The sequence below is a fragment of the Rattus norvegicus genome, chromosome 6 (genome assembly GCF_036323735.1).
Source record: "Rattus norvegicus strain BN/NHsdMcwi chromosome 6, GRCr8, whole genome shotgun sequence".
Classification (NCBI taxonomy): Eukaryota; Metazoa; Chordata; class Mammalia; order Rodentia; family Muridae; genus Rattus; species Rattus norvegicus.
This window is the reverse complement of record NC_086024.1, coordinates 52,626,353-52,649,620: the sequence shown is the minus strand read 5'-3', so window position 1 is coordinate 52,649,620 and position 23,268 is coordinate 52,626,353. Positions and strand designations below refer to the sequence as shown.

General features: G+C 41.3%; 1 protein-coding gene across 3 annotated transcripts in view; it reads left to right on the top strand.

The window, feature by feature from the left end:
* The window catches only part of Sntg2 (syntrophin, gamma 2), a 201,492-nt gene that overhangs the window by 81,352 nt on the left and 96,872 nt on the right, over positions 1–23,268 (top strand). For 2 of the 3 annotated variants that reach the window (NM_001414915.1, NM_001414914.1), the window contains exons 5-6: positions 11,692–11,735; positions 11,837–11,878. The exons of the other annotated variant lie outside the window; for it this stretch is intronic. In NM_001414915.1, coding sequence (NP_001401844.1) covers positions 11,692–11,735; positions 11,837–11,878 — 86 coding nt within the window. The remainder of the gene's footprint in view (positions 1–11,691; positions 11,736–11,836; positions 11,879–23,268) is intronic. 3 annotated transcript variants of the gene reach the window in all.

The following is a 23,268-nucleotide window of genomic DNA, read 5'->3' as shown; positions in this document are numbered from 1 at the left end:
ATCTTGCTGGCTCTCAGACACAGAGTTGGACAGCCCAGGATGCTTAGCCTAATAAAGAAAACTGTACTGAGTCACAGATGAAAATCTATTCATCTGTCATTAGATCATCTGGGAATACCTTGTTAGTCTCTCAGTCTGTCTTTCTGTTTATCTTCCTCTATCTGCCTTTTTATCTAATTGTTCTTGCCTATTTACCTAATATTTGCTATATTTGTATATATGAGTATCATACAAATATTTTAGTTTTAATCTATATATATACATGCTATATACATATATATTCATCTCAAATACTTTTTATGTTAAATAGCCTCAAGCATATAATCATAAGTATATAAATTTAGGGGCTAGAGAGATGGCTCAGTGGTTAAGAGCACTGGGTGCTCTTCCAGAGGTCCCAGCAACTACATGGTGGCTCACAACCATTGGATCTTCTGCCCCCTTCTGTCATGCAAGCATACATGTAGACAGGACACCCATACACTTAAAATACATAAACAATTTTAAAAATATGTACATTTAGCAATATGAAAGTTTTTATATTTTTCAATTGCAATGTGCAGTATTTGGCTGGCCTTTGAGTCACCTGTGAGTACTGCTGGGCTCTGTTACATGCCAAAGCGACTGCTACAGGACAAGGAAGGACAGTCATGTCCTTGGGAAGACAAACTGAGTGCTCGGATGGGTCTTGAGAAAACTAGTGCCCTATTTTGCTTTAATGTCTTCAGTGTAAAAGAGGGTTGAGTGGAAGAACACAAATTTCTTGTTTGGTAACAGCTCCTACAGCTGCTTCCTATACCTATCTGGGAAACTATGGCTTAGCTTCCTGGTAGCTACAACAGGCTTGCAGAAGTTCCTCAGCTCTTTGACTTATTGGATTCTCTAAGAGTCTAGGAGCCTTACTCCCATTGATGAAGACATTGCTTCATCTTACCAGCCTATCACTCTGACAAGTAGCATCCCCCTGCCCTGCCCATGCTTTCTTGTCTCTCTTCAGGAATTCTGAGCAGAGGCTTGCTACATGCAGGCAGCAATAAATGGCTAATAAGATCTAAAGCTGAGGGCAGAATGTGTCAAAACCCAAGGGAAGAACAATTTCTCATTCTTCCAGAGTGTTCACAGAGTAGCAAGGAAAAGTCACTTAGAACTGAGCAGAATACATGGCTATCATTCTGCAAAGTGTTCATGTCCTAAGAGTAAAGTCCACCAGCTTCTCACGCAATCAGACTGAGCCACTTGGGTATTCAACTTGGGACACTTGCTTTTCCATCCAGAGAGGCACCTGAAGTACATGTGACAAAACCTGTATGTCTTCAGGTCAAGTGGTCATCATGATGGCTGCCTATGAACCTGGGTCATACTGAGAAAAAGCCACAAAATGTTCCATTCCCCCAATGGCAGCAAGTTTCACACCTTTCTGTAAACGTCTTGCATACATTTTATTAGAATGGGGTTGTTTCATGGGAACAAGATGCTAACATTAGGATATAAATTCCCATTAATATTTACCTTCTTTGGAAATAATTCTGCTATGTGACCTGTTGACTCCACCCACCCATAAATGGACAACAACTCTCATTGCTATACAAGTGGAACCATCTGACTTGTTAGCCCCTCTTCGTGTCATTGCTTCTGACCTAGCTCCTATCTGCAGCTGCATTGGCATTCTCTCAGGGGATCTACCTTCCTCTCCTCATCCATACGTTATATATCATGCAAACACACTTCCCACCCTCTACACAGGTTGCTTCATGCTTTTGTAATACAGGTGTAACATGTACATGTAGGGTGAGGTTACAGAGGCACAGTGTACCTTGAGCTGTGTGTGCATCTTAATCAAAGGTCATCTGTCACTTAGCTCACCCAGGCCATTGTTACTGTCTACATTAGAGCCTGCAGTCACTCACCTGACCTCTCAGAGTAAGACAGAGTGAAGTTTTCCTTGGTAACTGAATAAAACTTAATGATGATATCTTTGGTTTTGCAAAGTTTTAGAAGCCAGGACAAACTACACAGAGATCATGAAGAATGAGTGGTAAAAATTAGTTTTTGAAGTTTGAAATGGTGGTTATAACTTAAAAAAAGTGAAAAGAATTTTCTGAAAAGTTGAGAAATGGCATAGAAGCTTTTGCTCGTTTTACAGGCCAAGAAACAAGTAGAAATGATGATTTACCCAGTCTCTCACCTTTAGTATAGAGCATTTTAGTAAACAATTATATATATAATATATTATATATGTACATATATTATATATATATATATGTATATCTTTGTTCCACAGCAGGTCATCTCATTGTGTACTAATAAAACACATGGCACACAGCTTGAATTAGCTAATTAAATAAGTTGATCACAATGGTAACTTAATAATAATTAAAAGACTACTATTGTTTCTTTTTAAAATTAGGTTATCTTTTGATGAAATAATTTTATTTTTAATTTTTATTAATTAATTTATTAATTTATTTATTAATTTACAACCCAATATTAGCCTTTTCTTTCCTCCCAGTACCTGCTCACACAAGTCTTCCCCACATTCCACCTTCCCCTTCTCTTTTGAAAATGGGAAGGCCCCCTCTGGGTGTCCCACTCCCTACTAACACTCCCCACGCCCACCCTTCCCCAGCATGTGCTGTCCTTTGAGTGTTAGCCTTTCTGATGGGTGTAAAGTAGAATCTTAGAGTAGTTTTAATTTGCATTTCCCTGATGACTAAAGACTTTGAGCATTTCTTTAGGTGCTTCTTGGCCATTAGAGATTCCTCTTTTGAGAATTCTCTGTTTAGCTCTGTATCCCATTTTTTGTTTAAATTTGGACTGTTGGTGTCTATCTTCTAGAGTTCTTTATATATTTTGGATATTGATCTACTGTCAGATGTTAATGAAGACCTTTTCCCAATCTATAGACTGTCATTTTGTCCTAATGATGGTGTCTTATCATTTACAGAAGCTTTTAAGTTTCATCAGGTACCATAATTCTTGACCTTAGTGTCTGAGCCCCTGGTGTTCTGTTCAGGAAGTTGTCTACTGTACTGATGAGTTCAAGGATATTCCTCACTTTCAGATCTACTACATCGAGTGTATCTGGTCTTACATTGAGGTCTTTGATTCATTTGGACTTGAGCTTTGTGTAGAGTAATAAACATGGATATATTTGCATTCATCTACACGCAGACATCCAGTTAGACCAGCAAGAAGATGCTCTCTTATTTTCCAATGTATGGTTTTGGCTTCTTTTACAGAAATCAAATATCCATAAGCATGTGGGTTTATTTCTGGGATTTCAATTCAATTTCATTGCTTGACCTGTACCAATACCATGCAATTTTATTACTATTGGTCTGTAGTACAGCTTCATGTAAGGAATGGTAATACCTCCAGAAGTTCTTTCATTGTTCAGGATTGTTTTAACTACCCTGTTTTTTGTTTGTTTGTCTATTTCCATATGAAGTTGAGAATTGTTCTTTCAAGATCTATAAAGAACTGTCGTAGAATTTTGATGGAAATTGCACTGAAACTGTAGATTGCTTTTGGTAAGATGGTCATTTTTTACTATATTAATCCTACCTATCCATGAACATGGGAGATCTTTCCATCGTCTGGATATCTTCCTCAGTTTCTTTCTTCAGAGACTTGCAGTTTTTGTCATCCAGGTCTTTCACTTGTTTGGATAGAGTTATATCAAGATATTTTATATTTATTTGTGGCTATTGTCTTCCCAACTTCATTCTCAGCCCATTTATTGTTTGTATAAGGGAGGGCTACTGATTTCTATAAGTTAATTTTATATCCAGCCACTCACCTCTGCAAGCTGTCCCAGAAGGACCACCTTTGATGGCAGGAAGATCCAACTAGGATGGGTGGATGGGCAGGGCTCCACGGTGGTTAGTTTTGGAATCTCTGAAAATTTCCACATTGAGGCAGAAAGCTCTTGGTGTTCCTCAAGGCTCCTCTGAACCAAAGAGCAAGCCCAGAGATAGACAGTGGGGCTCAGAGAACCACATGCTACTCACCTCTGCAGGCTGTCCCAACTATTGTTTCTTAGTAACCTGAATAGGTGTGGACCCTGCACGGGTATGATGCTAAATAGAACAGTTAGTAAAGATACAGAGAACTATACTAAAAAAAATCCCTGGAAAATGAATTAGGATCAATTTGTCTTCTTTTATGGGATATTCAGGTGAAGTGTGGCCAAAAGCCTTCAGCTAGCAATGAGATCTTACAAAGACTAATGTAATTTGGACTGTGGTTTAGTGTCAGGCTAAGGATGGGCCATGGTATGTCATTCCTGAAGATGTTTGCGCATATACCCAGTAAAACCATTTCTGTAATTTAAGTGGATGGATTGATGAGTGGGTAAGAATGGATAGATAAGTAGATGGATGGATGGATGCAAGGATGCATGGATATATGGATGCCTGGATGCATGAATGCATGGATGTGTGAATGCATGGATGGATGGTGTATTAGTCAGGGTTCTCTAGAGTCACAGAACTTATGAATAGTCTCTATTTAGTAAGGGAATTTGTTGATGACTTACAGTTTGTAGTCCAACTCTCCAACAGTAGTCAGCAGCAGCTGTGAAGGAAAGTCCAAGGATCTAGTGCTTGCTCAGTCCCCAAGGCAGGCAAGTGAAGAAGAGAGAAGCTTCCTCTTTCCAATGTCCTTATGTAGGTCTCCAGCAGAAAACATGGCCCAGATTAAAGGTGTGTGCCTGGATCTGGGACTTGCTTTGTCACAGATGATGTTGAACTCTGAGATCTCCTTGCCTTGGCCTCCTGGAATTCATAGCCACTATGACTCATGATCTCCATACCAAGATTCAGGTCCGAAACTTGTATCTCCCAGCCTCAAAATCAGGATCACAGGTGAGCCTTCCAAGTCTAGATTGTAGTTCATTCCAGATATATTCAAGTTGACAACCAGGAATAGCCAGTATAGATGGATAGATAGATGTATGTCAGTCAACTGACGAAAGATAAATACTAATTGATAGTAGATTGATATATACATAATATATGATAGATGGTACATTGACAGATGGCAGAGAGATAGATCATAGTTAATAGGTAAGTAAGTAGATGGAAATATACTAATCTTCCCCACAGGCTTCTGTCATCAGTGCCTGCCATCCACTCCATGCACATTCTTGTCATTAGGGTTTTCCCGTTTGATATTTTTCATTTGTATTGCTGAACATATAATATTAATATTAAGCCTTTTTCCTGATCATTTATGCTTCTCTGATTCCCATATTTCATTAATGTGTTTAATATTATTTAATTCAATAACAGTGATGTTTAGCTTCATGGATGTGCTTGTGACTCCACTGTCCATGCGCCCAGGAGCATCCACCATGGTCACCCCCTACATCTAGGTTGGAGGCAGCCCCATCTCGGGCACCTTGCTTTTCAGATGAAAGACTTTTTCTTCAGCATGTATCACTCTCCGGTCGATCTGACGCTGTAAAGACATTCCTCTTGAAATTTAAAATGTGAATATTTGGGCTCACTGCGAAAAACAGTATCTTCTCTGAATGCCTGGAGCCATGTGACACTGTCTTGTCTCAATGTCTGGATGGACTTGTCAGAAGTGCATTATAAGGAACCTACTTGCCCGACAAGGTAGATGTGAAGTCACATTTTTTTTAATGTTAATTTTTTTCCCTTTTTGATTTACAGTGCCAAACAAGTTTTGTTCTGGTTTCAGGTTAGCCTATCCTTAAACCCAAATAAGGAATGCTCTTGTTTCACTCTCGAATTGGGCCACAAATCAAAGTGAGACTATGTCAACTTTCTTCATTGTTAAGGCATCAATGAGAGATATGCTTTTAAACCTATCAGAATAAATAGAACTTGACAAGGATAATCAAATTGACTGCATAGCTGAATGAGAAATGTGAAAGCTACAAAAAAGAATTCTGGGATATTTCAAGAGTTCAGAAGGACACGTTATCTATTGCAGATTTAATTTAAAGTCTGTGTAGGAAACTTCATCTTCAGCAGCTGAGTTAATGCAAAACTAAAGAAAGGTAAACAGAAACACTGAAAGCTACTGTAAATTGCTGTCAGAACCAGACCACCAACCACAGTATGGAGCTGGTGGGTTATAGTTACTTGGGTGTCTGGACAGGAGCATTACAGATCCCCAGACCAGTGTCCTAGAAACTTCTCAAGCCTAGCCAGGACTCACACAGATTTTCCAAGAACACAATACTTAAACCTCCTTGTTCCTACCCACAACCTGCACAGATCCCAGGGCATGGGGTTCTGGGTTATCTGCTTCTGCTCTTGAAGACGCTCGATGCAACCGGATCCCTGTCTTATGCTTCTGGGGACCTTCCTGGAGACAGAAATTACTATTTAATATTGAAATTAAAGTTTAAAGTTGTATCCTTTGAACTACCATAACAATGAAGATGACCTTGTTAGCAGTAAACTACACCTCTTTAGAAAGCTGTGACTATAGCTGTTATGTGTACCCTTTCTAGTATGTGTGAGAGCCTGGGTTCTATCCCTAGTACTGAAGAAAAAACTTCAAACAATAATAACCACTAAGGTCCTGCTACCCCTAGAGATCCCAGAATATGGAGGACATCGTCCCAGCTAGCAGTTCCCTCACTTGCTCAAACCTGTCATACTTTGAGGTTAGTGAAATCTGTCTCCCTCGTTTTGGGTGAAGAATTGAAAATTCTCAAGTCATACAACCTTAACAGAGGCAGGATTTGGGAAATGAACTGGTTTTGGATATTGACCTCCCATGGTAGGTTCCCTGACATAGGTAGTAGTGACCACCTTCCCAACATGAGGACACCTGGTCCTCTTGTCCCCATCTCTGATGGAAATAGCATAATTTCCCATCTTAATATTTTTGAGTCCGGGTTATTGAATGCATGACTAAACGGAAGATAGCCACTGCGGCTGGCTGCTTACCCTAGGCCTATGTGACTGGACAAAATGTGCTGGGAGTTCAGGGGCTGTGGGGAACACCTGCAGCAGATGATGACAGGCTTAATTGGTTTCCGTTCACAAGGCAGAGCTAGGGAAAGTGGCACCACGGGAAAGCTGCATAAGCAGGGGTGCTGCTTTCCCCGATTCACCAGAACAATGAACATGCGTGAACATCTTATTACCGTGGCAGCGCCGGAACAAAAACTAAGTAAAAGCGGCAGAAGTACAAGGTGAGAACAGATGTCATCTAGGTCCTCTTATGTTGTGCCCAGTCTGGGGTGCACATGTGTGCACATGTGTACATACACAGATGCTCTGGTTTACACTGGGCTATGGGGGCTGGGGAGGCAGCTCAGGGTTAGAGCTTGGGTTTAACATGCACGAGGCCTAACCCGCCAACGGAAAAGAATCAAATAAAGGATGTTTTGTGTATAGGTTTCTTGTGAGAAAATTGTATTTTGAAATCACAGCTCGAATGTCCAGCAATTGTGGATCTGCTTTGGTGTTTTAAAACCTGCATTTAACCCCTGGGTTATCTCAGGGACGGTACTCCAGCATTTATTCTAGAAACACAGATGGTCAAGGAGGACTTCCTATTTTAACAGGGCTAATATATAATGTATTGTTTGTTGTTTACTCTTGACAAAATCTAATTTTAATATTATGCTTTTTTTACTCCTTCATAGAAAATTTACATTAAAACGTAGTTGTGCTCCTATTTGGGCCCAGGTTGCTATGGTGTTGTTTGTTGTACTCTGGGAAGGATAAATATCAGCCACAAGAGTGCCAAATGGGGTCATGAGCACATCACATTTCTAGTGGAGGAACATTAGAGAGATGGGGCCCAGCACTAGAGGAAATTATAACTACCTCTACCTGTACTATGGTCCAAGGTTGCAGGGTCTTATGTAGCCCAGGCTGTCCTTGCCCTTTGCTGTAAAGGCGAGAATGACCTTGAACTCATGATTCTCCTTTTAACTCCCAAATGCAGAAATTATAGGCATATACCACCAGGCCTAACTCAAAGTTCTTAAAAGGGAAACTGCATGAATAAAACTCTGACTGCCAAGGAGTATACTATAGTCACTGAAGTCCTTCAGCAATAAGTGAGAGATAAAGGCTGGGACAAGTGAAAGCTGATTCCATTAGTCACAAACAGACCTCCCTCTGTCAAGGGTTGGCTGGGTGGATTCCAAGACATCAGGCTTTGTTTATTGCATAATGGCCGTAGTCCACAGAGATGAGCTAGGATCACTGTTCAGCTGAAATTCACAAATGTAGACTAATACGATAAAATAGACTATGTTATTTAGGAGGGTCACAATTAAAATCAAACCCAACTCTTGTGTTTGCCTTAGCTTTGTTTGTTTGTCATTCAGGGGGAAGCATTTTCTACACTTCAGAACAATTTTATGAGTTTAAAATCTGTGGATCTCAGTAGCTACCCGGAAGAGGAGAAAAGAAGGAAGGAAAAAAAAAGCCACGTTGAGTTAAGCTGATGTGAAGGGCAGCCACAAGGCAGGGAAGGATGCTTTTGAGAAATGGCAAGGAAGCCTCAAGTACTAGAAACACCACGTGTAAGTGGTTCTAGCCAGCATCTGAAGAACGAGAGAGAAGAAAAAGAAAACGTTGAACTTTCCTGAGTCAGGATTTAGAAAGATGAGCAGACATAACAGGACCTAGTGGCAACTTGTAGGGAACTGGGCTCTGCGGATGATTCCTAATTACCTTTTGTTCATCTGAGACTGGGTCACTTCCTACTTTCCCTTTGTGGCCCCAGCCAAATCCTTAACAACCAAGAACTGAACAGGGTCCTTGCTTGCCGTCTTATATTTCCTTTATTCTGAGATGTTCTTAGTGATGGCAGGTATATATAGTATAAGGCAGATGAGCTATTCTATGGTCATTCTAGCCAAAATTATATTTGCAGCAGGAATCATTCTAAGTTCAGTGAAATTGTGGATAACACTTTAACTAAATTGCCGTGTGACTATTTTTGTATTGCAAATATAAGAGCCTCGACTGTTCTAGAAATAAAGCTTAGAGTTTGCTTTGAATTCAAGGAATGATGGTTCTAGTAAATCTAGTTATTTCCACAAATAGCACAAAAGAACAAACAACAAAGAAACACTATGGGCAAACCGCCTGTGCCTGCATTTCCTTCCTGAAGAAAAGGCAAGCACGAGCCAATTCCCTCTCTCTGTTCTTCAAAAATTTTTCCCTCCACTGCTTCTTTAACTCCCAGTGGAGGGAGAAGAACTGCCTTCTAAGGCAAGAACAAAGAGGAACCAGAGACACATCAGTCAGCTGGCACTTACCACTGACTTCTGGTCGCCTGACTTCTGCTTAAAGGAGGGCTTGCCCATTTTCTTTAAGGGTATCCACTCGCTCTCAAAATCTTCTGAAATTTTATTCAAGTGCTTTGCTATTTACCTAGGTGACTGCTGACATTTTAATTTCATTACTTGGGAATTTATAACATGGTGTCTGTGTACACATTAAAATTGGGCAGTAGTTTCTTAGGGCTCATTGTCTTTTTGCCCGGCTGGCATAGAGCATCTACACCCAGCACAGTCTGTAGAAGACAACATCCACTCAGGAGAATAGAGGACATGGCTGCTTCTTGCATATGGAAGTCCTGGTGGCTTGTGAGCTGATTCCAAATGGGAACTGTGTTAGATCAGATACATAGATGCCTGTGATAAGTTTTAATAAAGCAGACTTCTCTCCAATCGAACGTTATCCTATGCAAGAGGGATTAGGAGAAAATGCTTCGGTGCATAGACCACCCCATCTAGCATTCACTGTCATCTAATGAATTCCTATTCCTACAGAGAATACACTGAATCCATAAATGGCAGCAAAGGTGCAGGGCTTGGCATAGCAGGAAGAAATATTTGGAGCTTTGTTTAGTATGGGAATAGGTACTAATATGTATAAGCATTACTCAAATAAAAGGAATAAGGATGCAGAAATGGACACAGTGTAGCACAGGAGTGCAGGCATGGCAAGGCAGGAGGGGACAGATATAAGCATGGCACAGCCCAGGGTGCATAGGAAAAGGGGTAGCATGTATGGAGGTACAGTTATGAACATGGCCTTGCACAGGAATATAGGTATAGGCATGGCTGAACATTGGCTCCTGCACTCTCTACTCCCTGAGGGAAATCTCTCTGTGTCCACTGATGTCTTCTGGCCATCCTGAGAACAAAACAGACATCCCAATGTTTCTGGCAAAAGACAAAGACATACACCCCTGAAAACTCATGGATAGCTTGTAAATACTTTTTCTATTGAATATGCAATATCTTTTGATGAAATTTGAGTCCTTGAAATTTGGGGGGGGGTTGTTGATGGTTTTGTCAACCCAGATCTTAGATCGCTCCTGTATGCCAGAGTATTAGTGATTCTACTTGAGCCCCATCCCACTCTGGTACAGCTGAGGGCTAGTAATGGCAGCAGAGGCAGCAAAGACAGGGAAAAGAGAATTTTGAGCATCTGTGCTTAGCCAAAGGGAGACCTGGTCACAAAAGGGATGATCTGGGGAAGACTGTCTGACCTGAACACAACAAGACATGGTTTAAGAGGTTCTGTCTGTTGTCTCAGTAAGATAGAACCAGATTACTTAACATCCTTGCTTTAAGATTCAGATATATGGAGGATATATTTTATTTCCCATCTGATTTAATGTTGTCAACAAGTAGAAATAATATTGACAATTGTCAATGTCTTTTTTATATGGTGTGTTTGGTTGTTTGGTTGGTAGGTTGGTTGGGTTGGGTTGGTTGATTGGTTGGGTTTTTTTTTTTTTTTTTTTTTTTTTTGAGAAAGGGTCTTACAGTGGCTCTGGCTATCCTGAACTCACTGTGTAAACAGTGATGCTAGCTAGTGTCAGGGAACTTCCCCTGTCTCTGTTTCATGACAGCTGTTACAGTTTGGATGCCAAAAAAAAAAAAAAATAGGTCATTCTTTTTTAGTATTTAAGGAAAGATCTTTCCAAAGTCAAACAGTCGCACAAACAGACTTCTCTCTAATCGTATATGAAAAAAGATGCTTTGGATGTTGCAAGTCCATTCAGTCGCTTTGAATCATCTCTTACCCTATGACAGAGAAGATGTCGAGTGGAGATGTATGTGAGATTTCATTCAGCTTTAGAGCGCAGGGCTTCCTCTTCAATGACAGCAATCTGTGCACATTCATGTCGAGGAGAAGCTGAATGACTCCTGAAATTCCTTGTTTATTGTCTGTGACGAAAAGTGTGAACCACACTTTCCATATACTTCAATCAAATCTGTCCTTAGAGGGAGTGGTACTTATGCTTCACTTCACGAATCTCTTAACATGCTTAAAATTGGTCATCCATTTAGCTCACTGGTGTCTTACATTTTCCCACACCCATATACAATGATGCATAAACATATACGCACAAACTCATGTGCATATGCAATGCACACAACACAGCCTGGTAGACACAGGTGTGCACATACATGCACATACATGTGAATATACATATCACACCTACCTGCTAGCATGCACACTTTCGTCACTGTTTTCTCCCAATCACACAAACACTGATTATGCAAACACGTCAGAGAGTACATGTTTGGGCGCATATACACAAACATTTGCAGACACTGAAGCAGAGGGATGTCGGTTCTTAGAAGCACAATGTTGATTAAAGACTGCTGTAAAGAAAAGTTGCCAAGATCCCCTTAACAATGTTGCTGCTTTTGCAACCCTGCAGCTGACCAGACAGAGATGTTGTTCATAGGAGATGCTGTGCTACAGGTCAGTACCTTACGCTTTAATTTTTAATTCTACTCCATCTTTCAGTTTTAAACTTATTCCAATCAATCATCATCCTCAAAATTCTTCATTTGTCTGTTCAGGTTAATGGCATTAATGTAGAAAATGCAACACATGAAGAAGTGGTAAGTCTTATATTGGGGGGGGGGCTATTTTTGGTATGTTATTTTCTTCTAAATATATTTTTCTATTAACCCTTATTTATCTGAGTATGTTTGTAGATGCAGACACACCAGGGACCTGCAGGTCTCCATAAGCACTGAAGGAAATACATATGATTTTGCTCATTTTAAATCGAAGGGCACAGAAATTCATGGATCATTTGACTTCCTACATTGCCTTAGAGTCACCTCAGGGCAAAAATCAAAGTCTGCCATGCTTTATTTGAGGTTTTTCCAGAACTACACAGACCCCCACTGTGTTGTGTTCAGTTTCTGACCTATTGGCTCAGAATATCATGTGGAAGGCTCTAGTGACAGGCACATTTAGTGGTTGCTTAAGATGATGTGGGTCAAAGGTATTCATAAGCAGTTGACTCCAAGAAAATGGATTCGGATCAGGTGGGGCCTTAAAGGGCAAAGGAGGACGAGAGAGACACCTCATCTTGAGGCATCAAGTCTAGTGTTTGGGAAGAGATGGAGCCCTACAGTGCAGCCATTCAAGAATGGTGCCCTGAAGCTTGTATAATAAGCGTCCAAGTGGTCCCTGAAAGAAGGAGAAAATATGGAGATTGCATTAAAGCTGGGTCCTGAGAAACAAGATGGAGGAGGGGAGTGGGGTGCTGGCACAACAGCTCATGCTGAGCTGGCATGAGATGTGAAACCAGAGCAAGGAGCAGAAGCCGGGAATATGAAACAACAGGAGGCTTGAGGCCAGAAGAGACCTGGAAGGGTTCCTTTTAGGTCTCTTTCTGTGTTTCTGTTAAACTCAGATAGGCTCTTAATTAGTTAGCATTCCCTCATGGGCATTCTTCCATTCACCCTTGCACTCATCGGTGCCTGTGCAGTAAGCCATCTCTATTCCTAAGGAAGGCAAAGCCCCGCCACCCCTCTTGCCCAGAGTCGAACTCACAGAAAAGCAGACGGAGTGTTTGCAGTGATTTCTGCCTAGATGAAGACCTGCTCAGCGCGCGCAACCCATTGATTTATTAATATCCTCACACAGGGCATATTTATTGCTATTTCCTGAATGCCAGGCTAGAGGGAGATCCACAAATGGGCAGACATGTTTCTTAGTCTCTAGAGATGTGCAGTTGGGGCTTATGATCAACTTGGGGATATGGTCGTTATCAGCTTTTCAGACCTAGTGATAAATACTGCTGTTTGTCTTCTACAAAGTATACTTTTTTAATGATAAAAAACACAATGGAAAGAAAAACCATGCACTTCTTAACTTTTTAATTCTAGTAGTAAGAAAATAAAATTAGAAACATTTATCCATTCAGATTCTATAAATGTTGTTATACCAAGACTTATTTGACATTAATATACTTTTATCAAGTTTTATGTATACTTTATTTTGTGATACAAAATAAATTAACTAGAGCTCCATTAATGATATATGTAATTTTTCAGGATCATAAGCTTCCTAGAGATGTCCCATTTGTAAAATACCTCATACATTACACAATTTTCCTCTCTCGATCTTACAATAAATTCTGGTTTCAGTGCTTAAAGAAAAATGATCAATTATGCTCAATGTAAACAGTCTTTCTAACATAAATATATCCTCAAGGTGAGATATCTGCAAGGTGAATCTTAGACTGCTGTGTTTGAAAAAAAACTTGTGAATTGAAGTTGATGAAAATGTGTAAACATATGACTTAATCAGTAGTTTCTCGTTGTAGCCCAGCTGTATGCTTCTGTCATAGCACTGCATAATATTCTACTGGCTTGCTATTGGAGACAGAAACTTGTCCATGCACTTCTTGTACAGATCTGAGATGTATGGCCACTCAGAGAAAGAAGATTGATGGCTGTCATCGTTCAGCTTTACGTCCATTTCAATGTATTGCATTACATTTTCATAGTTACATAGTTTATCAACTAAAAATACACTTTAAAAATGTATAGTAAAGTGAGTAGCTGTTTCTCCAAAGGAGTAAGCAGAAGAAAGTAATCAAGAAAATCTAAAGCAAGGGTTGGGGATTTAACTCAGTGGTGGAGCGCTTGCCTAGCAAGCACAAGGCCCTGGGTTCGGTCCCCAGCTCCAGAAAAAAAAAAAAAATCTAAAGCAGAAGTTATTGAAATGGAACACAAGAAGTAATGAGGAAAGTTAGGAAAAAAAGAAAAGTCTGTGCATGGGAGCCACCTATCATGCAGCCTTGTTTCTTACCGTTCCTCCAGCTGTAATCAAGATAAATGGTTACTTTAAATATCTTACAACCTCTCAGAGAGACTTGGATCTAGACACAGATGCTTCAAGACAGTTGCTAACACAGAAGAGATTTTATTCCAGTCACAAATGTTATGGATAATAAACAGTTCACAGCTTTTGCCTCAGAAGACTGCTTAAGTCACAGCTATTTTAAATACCCTGCCAGAGCTATTTGATTTGTCCATAACAGTTTCAGAAGACCCTGAGCCAGTCCACACACACACATGCACACAGGCATGCACGCGCATACGCACACGCACACGCACACGACTCCAGTGACTGCTCTGTAGCTGTTCCCAGTCTGGAGGGGAAGAACCCCTCCACAACTCATGATTGGGAATGGGCATGTGAACTTGGTTATATAAACAGTCATCCTCTCACTTCTCATGGTAGCAGTCCAAAAGACCTCCCCACTGTGCGCCGCCCTCCATTTCTATATCCCACCCCCTCTGGAGTCTTTATGATGGATAAGCCAAGCTGAGCTGGTAGCAAGAAGGACAGACAGTTGTTTGAGCTTCTAGCACAAACATTCCAGTTGCTGCTAGACAGTGGATGAAGAGTGTCAGAGTAGTTAGGAACACATTTTGGGGAGCTGAGGTTTAGAATTGAGTGTTGAGACCATAAACACTATGAAAGTACTGAGAAGACAAGACAAAGTAGAAAGCTGATCTTACAGGACGCCATCAGCTATAGAAAGCCAAGGCCACAGAGAGCTATGGGCTCCAGCACTGCAAGAACTCCAGAAAACACTGAGCCAAGGAGTTGTAACCCCAAGTACGGAGGACCTCGACACCCTGAGCTCAGACTTGGATGAGTTTCTTTTTATGTATCTGTGATTTCAATCTAAACAAAAAAGAAAAGAATCCCCAGTTAATAGTTTACACTGCCCCTGTCACTCTGAGCAGTGTGCTGCTAATCAGTGATTCATTTGCTGCTACTAGAGATACCCATGAGAGAAGAGATATATGTGTATGTTTACCTGTGTACAAACACATGTGTATGTGTATGTGTATACATGTTGTATGTGAAATCTGTAGCAGAGGACCTGTGTTGGAAACTCCTGGGAGAAGCCAACCAACAAGGTTGACACAAGAAACCAAACATTAGAGCCAGTTATGAACCGCTGTCCTTTGTGATGGTCCTGCCACAATATGTGAAGGAAACTAACCTGCTCTTGAAAATTGCCTTGTCCTTGTTCGAATGACAGAAAAGGACCTGCTTCTTTGGAGTTGTAAAGAAAACATGAAATCATTAAAAATATAAATCCAAATATAAAAGGTACAAATGGGTCTGCTTCATGCCTGATAATGATGAGTACTCCAAAGGATATCTTCTTAGAAAATCAAAATTCAGTTGTTTAAGTACATGGGTAGATGGCAATTGTGTGATGCAAAGAAAGTGAGAAGGTGGAAACTGCTTCAAAGTTTATAATTATTCATAGAAGACTTTTGATTTTCCTCTGGCTAGAACTTGGTCATGGTTTACTTTATAATCTGTTTAAATGCAGTAACTATATCAAGCAGTAAAAATGCACCTGACTGAAAGTAACAAACCCTGGTGGATTTTGTATCTAAAATTGTATCTATTTTCCCATGCTAATAACTAATGATACAGCATCTCAGGAAGCACATTGGACTCTCAATGTTGGCAGCTAACATGAATTGGTAGCTACCAAAACAAGGACTTAGCATGTGCCTTATAAGGAGATGCCTGTGTTTAAAATAAGCCAGGGTGACAAAAAGCTGAACACATGCTAGAATCTAGTTATGAAAAGGTAGAATCATAGTTCTGTTATGAAATCATTCAAGGTAATTTAAAAAATACTCCTTACTGTGTTTAAACAAAACCAGGAAATCCTCACAGTTGCCGAGGTTCTCGCTACCTATTCACCTCAGCCGTGACCTATCAAAGAAATCATTTCCCCTGTCTGGTTGCTGAGCCAATGGATGTACTGGAGTTACTTAGAACACAAGTGGCTCAAAGGAAACTGTGTGTACATCACGTGGGACCCACCTCTGCATGGGTGATAACACACAACACGGAAACACCCAGCCTTCGGGCAGGTCCTCCAGAGAGATTTTCTCTTCTCTCTGCTGCTTTCAGGAGAGGATTTGTGAGTGTTCTCCTTTTCGAACTTCCCAGGCCTTTTGTGTTTCTTGGAGCTTCCTTCATCTACCTGAAGAAAGATTTTCCCTTAAAGGAAATATTTACAAAACAGTGGGATGCATGGAAGTTACCTGGAAGTCAGGTGGCCATCAGTCAGTCCAGAACTGATAACACAAAAAAGCAACAACAGCCAACCACACAGCATGGAGCTGACAGGAGGAGGGAAAGGGTTGACCAGACTTCATAGCCATGTGTGGTGGCATACAGCGTTGATCCCAGCACTCAGGAGGCAGAGGCAGGCGATCTCTGAGTTCAAGGCCAGCCTGGTTTACAAAGCAAGTTCCAGGAGAGTCAGGACTACATGGAGAAACCCTGTCTTGAAAATAATAATAATAATAATAATAATAATAATAATAATAATAATAGATTTAAATTAGAAAATTAGATTATGAAACAGCAATACATAGATGTATTAAAATTGTGTTGAGAATGTAAAGTGAAGAGAGTTAGTAAAACAAACATCATACAAAATAAACAGATGGATTATGTCACTCTGGTCAATCTAATACTTCATCAAAATTAAAATACTAGAGCATGAAATGAAAATTCCCTGTATTAAAAAAATGGACTTCCCTATTTGCTCAGAAGCTCGGTGCTGCCTCCTTCCTCCCTGTCAACATACTGTACCCATGCACACACACATACAAACACCACATATACATGTACACATACACACAGACAAACACACACACACACACACACACACACACACACACACACACACACACACACGCTCATGAGTGCTTGAAACTCTTTAAGATGATGTGTCCAAATGTTAGTAATTTAAGGACAGGTTGAGTTTCAGAGTAACAGACTCGTTAGCCACAGTTGTACAAATGGAGTATGTCTCTACTGTAGCTGCACAGAGATAGCCACATGATTGAAGTTTGTGTTTGAGGACAGGGCTTTGCAGAGTTACATTGCTTTGAGATGTGAAGTGGAGACATTAAGTGTATGTCTGGTTTTGGAAGCTGGAGCTTGGCAGTGAGTGTTTGAAAAGGGACATTCACTGGGATGAGGCCCTGAAGGACTTCTCCTTCAGGATGCAGGCATTCAGAAATCAGCAAGGACAGAAGGGTTAGCCAGGCAGACAGATATGAAGACAAGTACGGAACACACAGAAAAGGACTGACAGAAAGGAGCAGGGAACAGGGAGCAGCCAAGTTAACGGTGCCAGGAAGGAAGGCCGACTTACATGAGCTATAAAGGTTAAGTATTCTGCTTTGCTGGACTGGAAATAGTGAAGAGATCTGAGAGAGCCAGACATAAGGAGGGATTGAAGAGCTAGCCAAATTTTAACAGCATTTTGCTGTGGATGGAAAGGTAGAAATGCCACTGATGTGCACACAACACACTGTTTCTCTGGCACAAGGTGCTTCAATATATTGTCAGTCCATGAGGAAGAGCTCAGCACAGAATGAATGTGTGGATAATGGAGTAAGTGGGGTGCAGCTTTCAGAAGGCTGAGTGGTTGACTTAGTCTGAGATGAAGCAAAGGCAGATCCTCCTCTGAGAGGAATAGGTTGACTTAGAGTGACGCCAGACTGTCAGGTGGCAAGTCTGTTGGTGGGAATACAGGCTACCCAGTTGACATAGCATTGACTCAAGATCAGATGGGTAAAAAAGGAGAGGTGTGGTGGGGGAGAGGTGAGAGATGTCATCTCGGGAAAAGAGGGAGAGGGGCTAGACTCTGAAGTGTCTGTATTTGTGAGAGCCCAGACACTCATAGCCACAACTTGAGACCAGGATGAATCCAAGACATTTACTCTGGCTAGGGTACTTTGCCTGGGTCAGTCTGGAGTCTCAATTTGTGGGGCAGAGATTGAAGTCACTTAGATCAATTTGAATTTAATTTGGTATAAGTCAGCTTGGGAAGTGGGATCGCTGAGAGACTGTGCAGTTAGTTCACAGTGACCATGCCCTTCCTGCACTCCGATGTTCAGGATGAAGATTAGGTGCAGCCCGGTGAATAGACCTTTAAGTTCAGCTGAAGTTCAGGCTGGCATGCTGCTCACATTTCCATAAGGTTGCTAATTCTTGGTTTCTATGCTCAAAGAAGACCAGCAAATGCAAAGGGGGAAATGCTAAATTAAGTCTAATTGACCGAGCTCTGCTATCAAGAATGTGATGTGTTTACAAGGAAGCGAGCTAGGGTATTTTCCATGGAGGCTTCAAGCAGCTTTGTCTCTGGGAAGGATAGAATCTCCCCCACCTTGTAGATCTGTTCTTGTTCTACAAAGGCATAGAATGGTATCCTGGATGCCCTTCCAGCTCTTCTACAGGTGTTGAATTCTGTGTTGCAATGCTAGGGATAAGAGGTGGGAGACACTCAGAGTTTAGTTCTTTTAGTTGGCCAGACTTTCTATGTCTGGATTTAACAAGGGAGAAGTGCGGATTTAAAGAAAACCTCAAAATTGTGCATACAAGCTAGTATCCTGACATTACAGTTAAACTTGAATATCCAAAGCTAAATTTTCATTTAGTCACATTTGTATGAACAAAAACAATTGAAAATATATGAAAATTGGACATTGCACTACCTGAGGATCCAGCTATGCCTCTCTAGGGCATATACCCAAAAGATGCTCCAACATACACCAAAGACACATGCTCCACTATGTTCATAGCAGCCTTATTTATAATAGTCAGAAGGTGGAAAGAACCCAGATGCCCTTCAACAGAGGAATGGATTCAAAAAATGAGGTACATCTACACAATGGAGTACTACTCAGCTATCAAAAACAATGACTTCATGAAATTCATAGGCAAATGGAATGAACTAGAAAATATCATCCTGAGTGAGGTTACTCAGTCACAGAAAAGCACACTTGGTATGCACTCATTGATAAGTGGATATTAGCCAAAAAGCTCAAATTACCCAAGATGCAATCTACAGACCACAGGAAGCTCAAGAAGAAGGATGACCAAAATGCAGGTGTCCCCATTCCTTCTTAAAAGGGGGTAAAATATTCATAGGAGGGAATATGGAAGCAAAGTTTAGAACAGCGACTCAAGGAATGGACATTCAGAGCCTGACACACATGTGGCCCATATATTTACAGCCACCAAAACTAGATAAGATTGATGAAGCTAAAAAATGCATGCGGAAAGGGACTGGATATAGATCTCTCCTGAGAGACACATCCAGAACATGTCCAATACAGAGGTCAATGCTAACAGCAAACCACTGAACTGAGAATAGGACCCCTTTGGGGGGGATTAGAGGAAGTATTGAAAGAGGTGAAGGAGCTTGCAACCCCATAAAAATGACAATGACAACCAACCAGAGCTTCCAGGGACTAAATCACTACCGAAAGACTATACATGGACTGACCCAGGGCTCCAACTGCATATGTAGCAGAGAATAGCCTTGTAGGGGCACCAGTGGAAGGGAAAGCCCTTGGTCTTGCCAAGGTTGGATCCCCAGTGCAGGGGAATATGGGGGGGGCAATAAGTGGGATGTATAGGGGGAATACTCATATGGGGGAGGGGGAGGGGAGGGAATGGGGGGCTTATGGACAGGAAACTGGGAAGGGGAATAACCTTTGAAATGTAAGTAAAAAATATATATAATAAAAAAGAAAATATATGGGAAACAGGTAAACTAATTTTATAAAACAATCTGTATGTATTATATTGGTGTATATGTGTGTGTGTGTGTGTGTGTGTCTGAATGTATAAGCATGAATCTATGTCCAGAAATGTGTACATGTAAGTGTAAGTGTGTGTATTTATTCACCATAATATCCATGTGGAATATTTGGAATACATGAAATGTTTGAAGTAGTTTAAGTCACAAAGGAATCTTAACACAGATTTCTACTGGTCCAAAAAGAATAAATAAATGAACCTTGTTTGTAAGGTTTTCACATTGCTATAATATAAACTTTTAACCAAGTTAAAATACGTAAAAATTATTTTAAATCATAAAAGAAGCATGAACAACATTGAAACATTTCTTACATCAGAATTTATGAGACATAGTTAAACAATACCACTGGATAGGTAGGAACTTTTACACATTCATGAAGGCTAAAAAACAAAGGAGGGAAAGAAAGGAGGAGGAGGAGAGGGAAGGAAGGGAGTGGGGGAGGGGGAGAGAGAGAGAGAGAGAGAGAGAGAGAGAGAGAGAGAGAGAGAGAGAATTAACATGGAATTTAAACAAAGATGTGACGAAGATGAAGAAGCAAGTTTATAAAACAGTATGAGCTCCTGAGGGAAGGAAGCACCATTAACAATGGGGGTGGACATTAGTGTGTTAGCTGGGTTCCTGCTGCAAAGACATCAGGCAAGGCCCGTGAGCTAGAGGTCAGTGAGCAAGCCCCCAGTGCCCGATCTACTCTGCAAACCTAAACTAGGCACATTCTTGAATCAGACACATAAATCCAACAATAGCCGAAAATCATGAACCTGTGATGTTTGTTCTAGGCAAAGAAAGTAATCTGCCAGCGTTTAGGGCATGTATCCATTACTGAGAGAACGGAGACACTGGAGTGAATAATCTTATGGTGCCTCAGTCCTGCATGCTACAGGAACTGACGGATCCACTGTGTGCTCACTGAGCAAACGGGCACCAGTGAGTTTTTACAGATAAGGCCAATTGCCCTTTAACAGATAATTGCCCTTGAGATCTGAGACAGGACTTTACTGTGACTATTTCTGGAAAGGCACAAACTTCTTCACAGTGGCCTGCAAGGTTTAAATGGTGCCGGAAGATTTTTTACCTTTTAAAATGCATGTTCTTCCATTGCATTTTAAATACTTTTTGTACCCAAAGATGTGCAGTGACTCCTCTGGGTCTGCTTTGTGTCTCCCCATGTAGGGCGCCCCTCGTGTCTTCAGGAATCTGGGGACTCTAAACTGAGGTCCCAGAGCCCTCAGCTCAGTCTTCCTTATAGCACAGTGTTTGTATCTGTTTAGAAGTGGGGCCCTTGGGAGGTGACCACGAAATCATGAGAGTGCATCTCTCCATGGTGAACTATAGTTCTGCTGCAGGACAGAACGTCACAAGAATCAACCCTGCTGACATAATCATAGTCAAGGACCCATACCCTGAGAAGGAATCTTTTGGTGTTTGGTTCCTGTGGGCCTGGATAATCTCAGAAGACAGCTTTGGGTGTTAACATATAGAGAATGTCCCAGACGGTATAGAAGTATAGAAAACAATTGGTATGTGGAAACCTCATTAAGAAAGCTTACCTGTGAGGTTGTGCTTAGAAATCAGATATGAAAACAGTAGCCTATAGCAATGGGCCCAGCAAGGTACACACTACCATCTGGGATGTGTTCCCAAGGAACAGCAGCAATTGCAAAAGGTAACTGTGGTGGCTGCTGGTGGAAGGAGCTGCTTGTCAATGCAAGGCAGTGATCTGTCAAGGGACAGAAAGCTGTAGGTCTTTGCAGATCTGGCAACACCCATGGCCGATACTGATTTTTTTTCCTGCTCCACACATAGGCTTTGACCTAGAAGAGAGGTGAGTCAAGACTTGTCTCTTACCCACACATTATCCTGAAAGACTGGGGTGATGTGAGCACTTTGAGACGTAAGAATTTTTTTTTTAAAGTCACTAACCTTTAATTAAAGTTCTTGAATATTTCAGGCCACACAGCCATGGTCTTCCAGATGGCTCTGCTATTCTCAGGCAAAATTATCAAGATACATATAAACTCACATAAACATTCGATCACACCTTTTAATGCTTCGCACTGGTTCTGCTGAAGGGCTCTGGAATTCATTAAAGAGATTTAAATCTCATTTTCTTTAATAATTCAACAGGGACACACACACACACACACACACACACACACACACTAGCACCAACATGCAGAGCAAACTGACCATGGCCAATCCACAGATCCACCATAGCCTGGCTGTGCTGTGTGGGGAGTATAGAGGGAGCTTTTCAAGGTTGTGGCAACCTGGCTTCGACACGTCTCAACAGTTCCTGCCCTTGCTCTTTGGAACTAAGCTGTACTGAGCTCTCAGGACCAGAGTATCACAATGGCTATCCACTCATGAGCCCTTGTGGCTTTCTCCTGTCCAGAGATAAGGCATCCTGAAGTAAGATTTATAAGGCAAGCCCTTTGCTGCAGCAAGAGGATGCAGCTATATTGTGCCTTTCCCATCTGCTCCTGGATTTTGCTTGCCAAGGGAAGATAGTCATGCTTTCCTGGACTGGCCAAGGAGTAAGTGTGGATGGGTCACCTCCTGAGATATGTACCAAGGAGGAGAAACCTCCTCCCTGCTCAATTCAGTATATCCTTGCTTGGTGTGAGGCCCACTTCTGCTCTGTGTGTTCTAATGTACTTTGAAGACAGAGATTGGAAATTGAGAGAGTGGGACCTGTTGCAGGACAGATAGTGATGTGTCCCTCCTTCTGCAAAATGTATGTGCCCTTATCTGAACAGCAGGTTAAAAAAAAAAAACACATGCTGTTGGAGATAGGGAGATGGGGTCAGGTTGGCTCAGCCTCACCCTTGGGTGGGACCTTGGAAAGTATGAGGCAAGTTAATACTCAGGACCACATGGATATAGAGGACATACACCTGACATGTCTGCAGCATGGATGCTATAAACACACGGTCACTAGTGGCAGCATTAAGCAGGAAAAAAAAATCAGTATTGGCCATGGATGTCGTCAGGTCTGCACCTACAGGTTTCTCTCCCTTGGCAGATCACTGCCTTGCACTGACAGCAGCTCCTTCTGCCAGCAGCCACCACAGTTACCTTTTGTAATTGCTGCTGTTCCTTGGGGACTGTCACTTGGGGACATATACGAGAAACATCCAATTTCACGATGAGAGTAGACAGGGGCAGGGCTTCAGTAATTCCAGTGTAAAAGAAAAAGTGTGTGAGGCTGTGGCATATAAAGGCCTAAAGACATGGCAAGACAGTCATGTCATGGAGTAGAAACTGGTGGACACATAATGCTTGGTCAGTTCAGAAGGTCTGGCCAACTCAGGATCTGGTCAG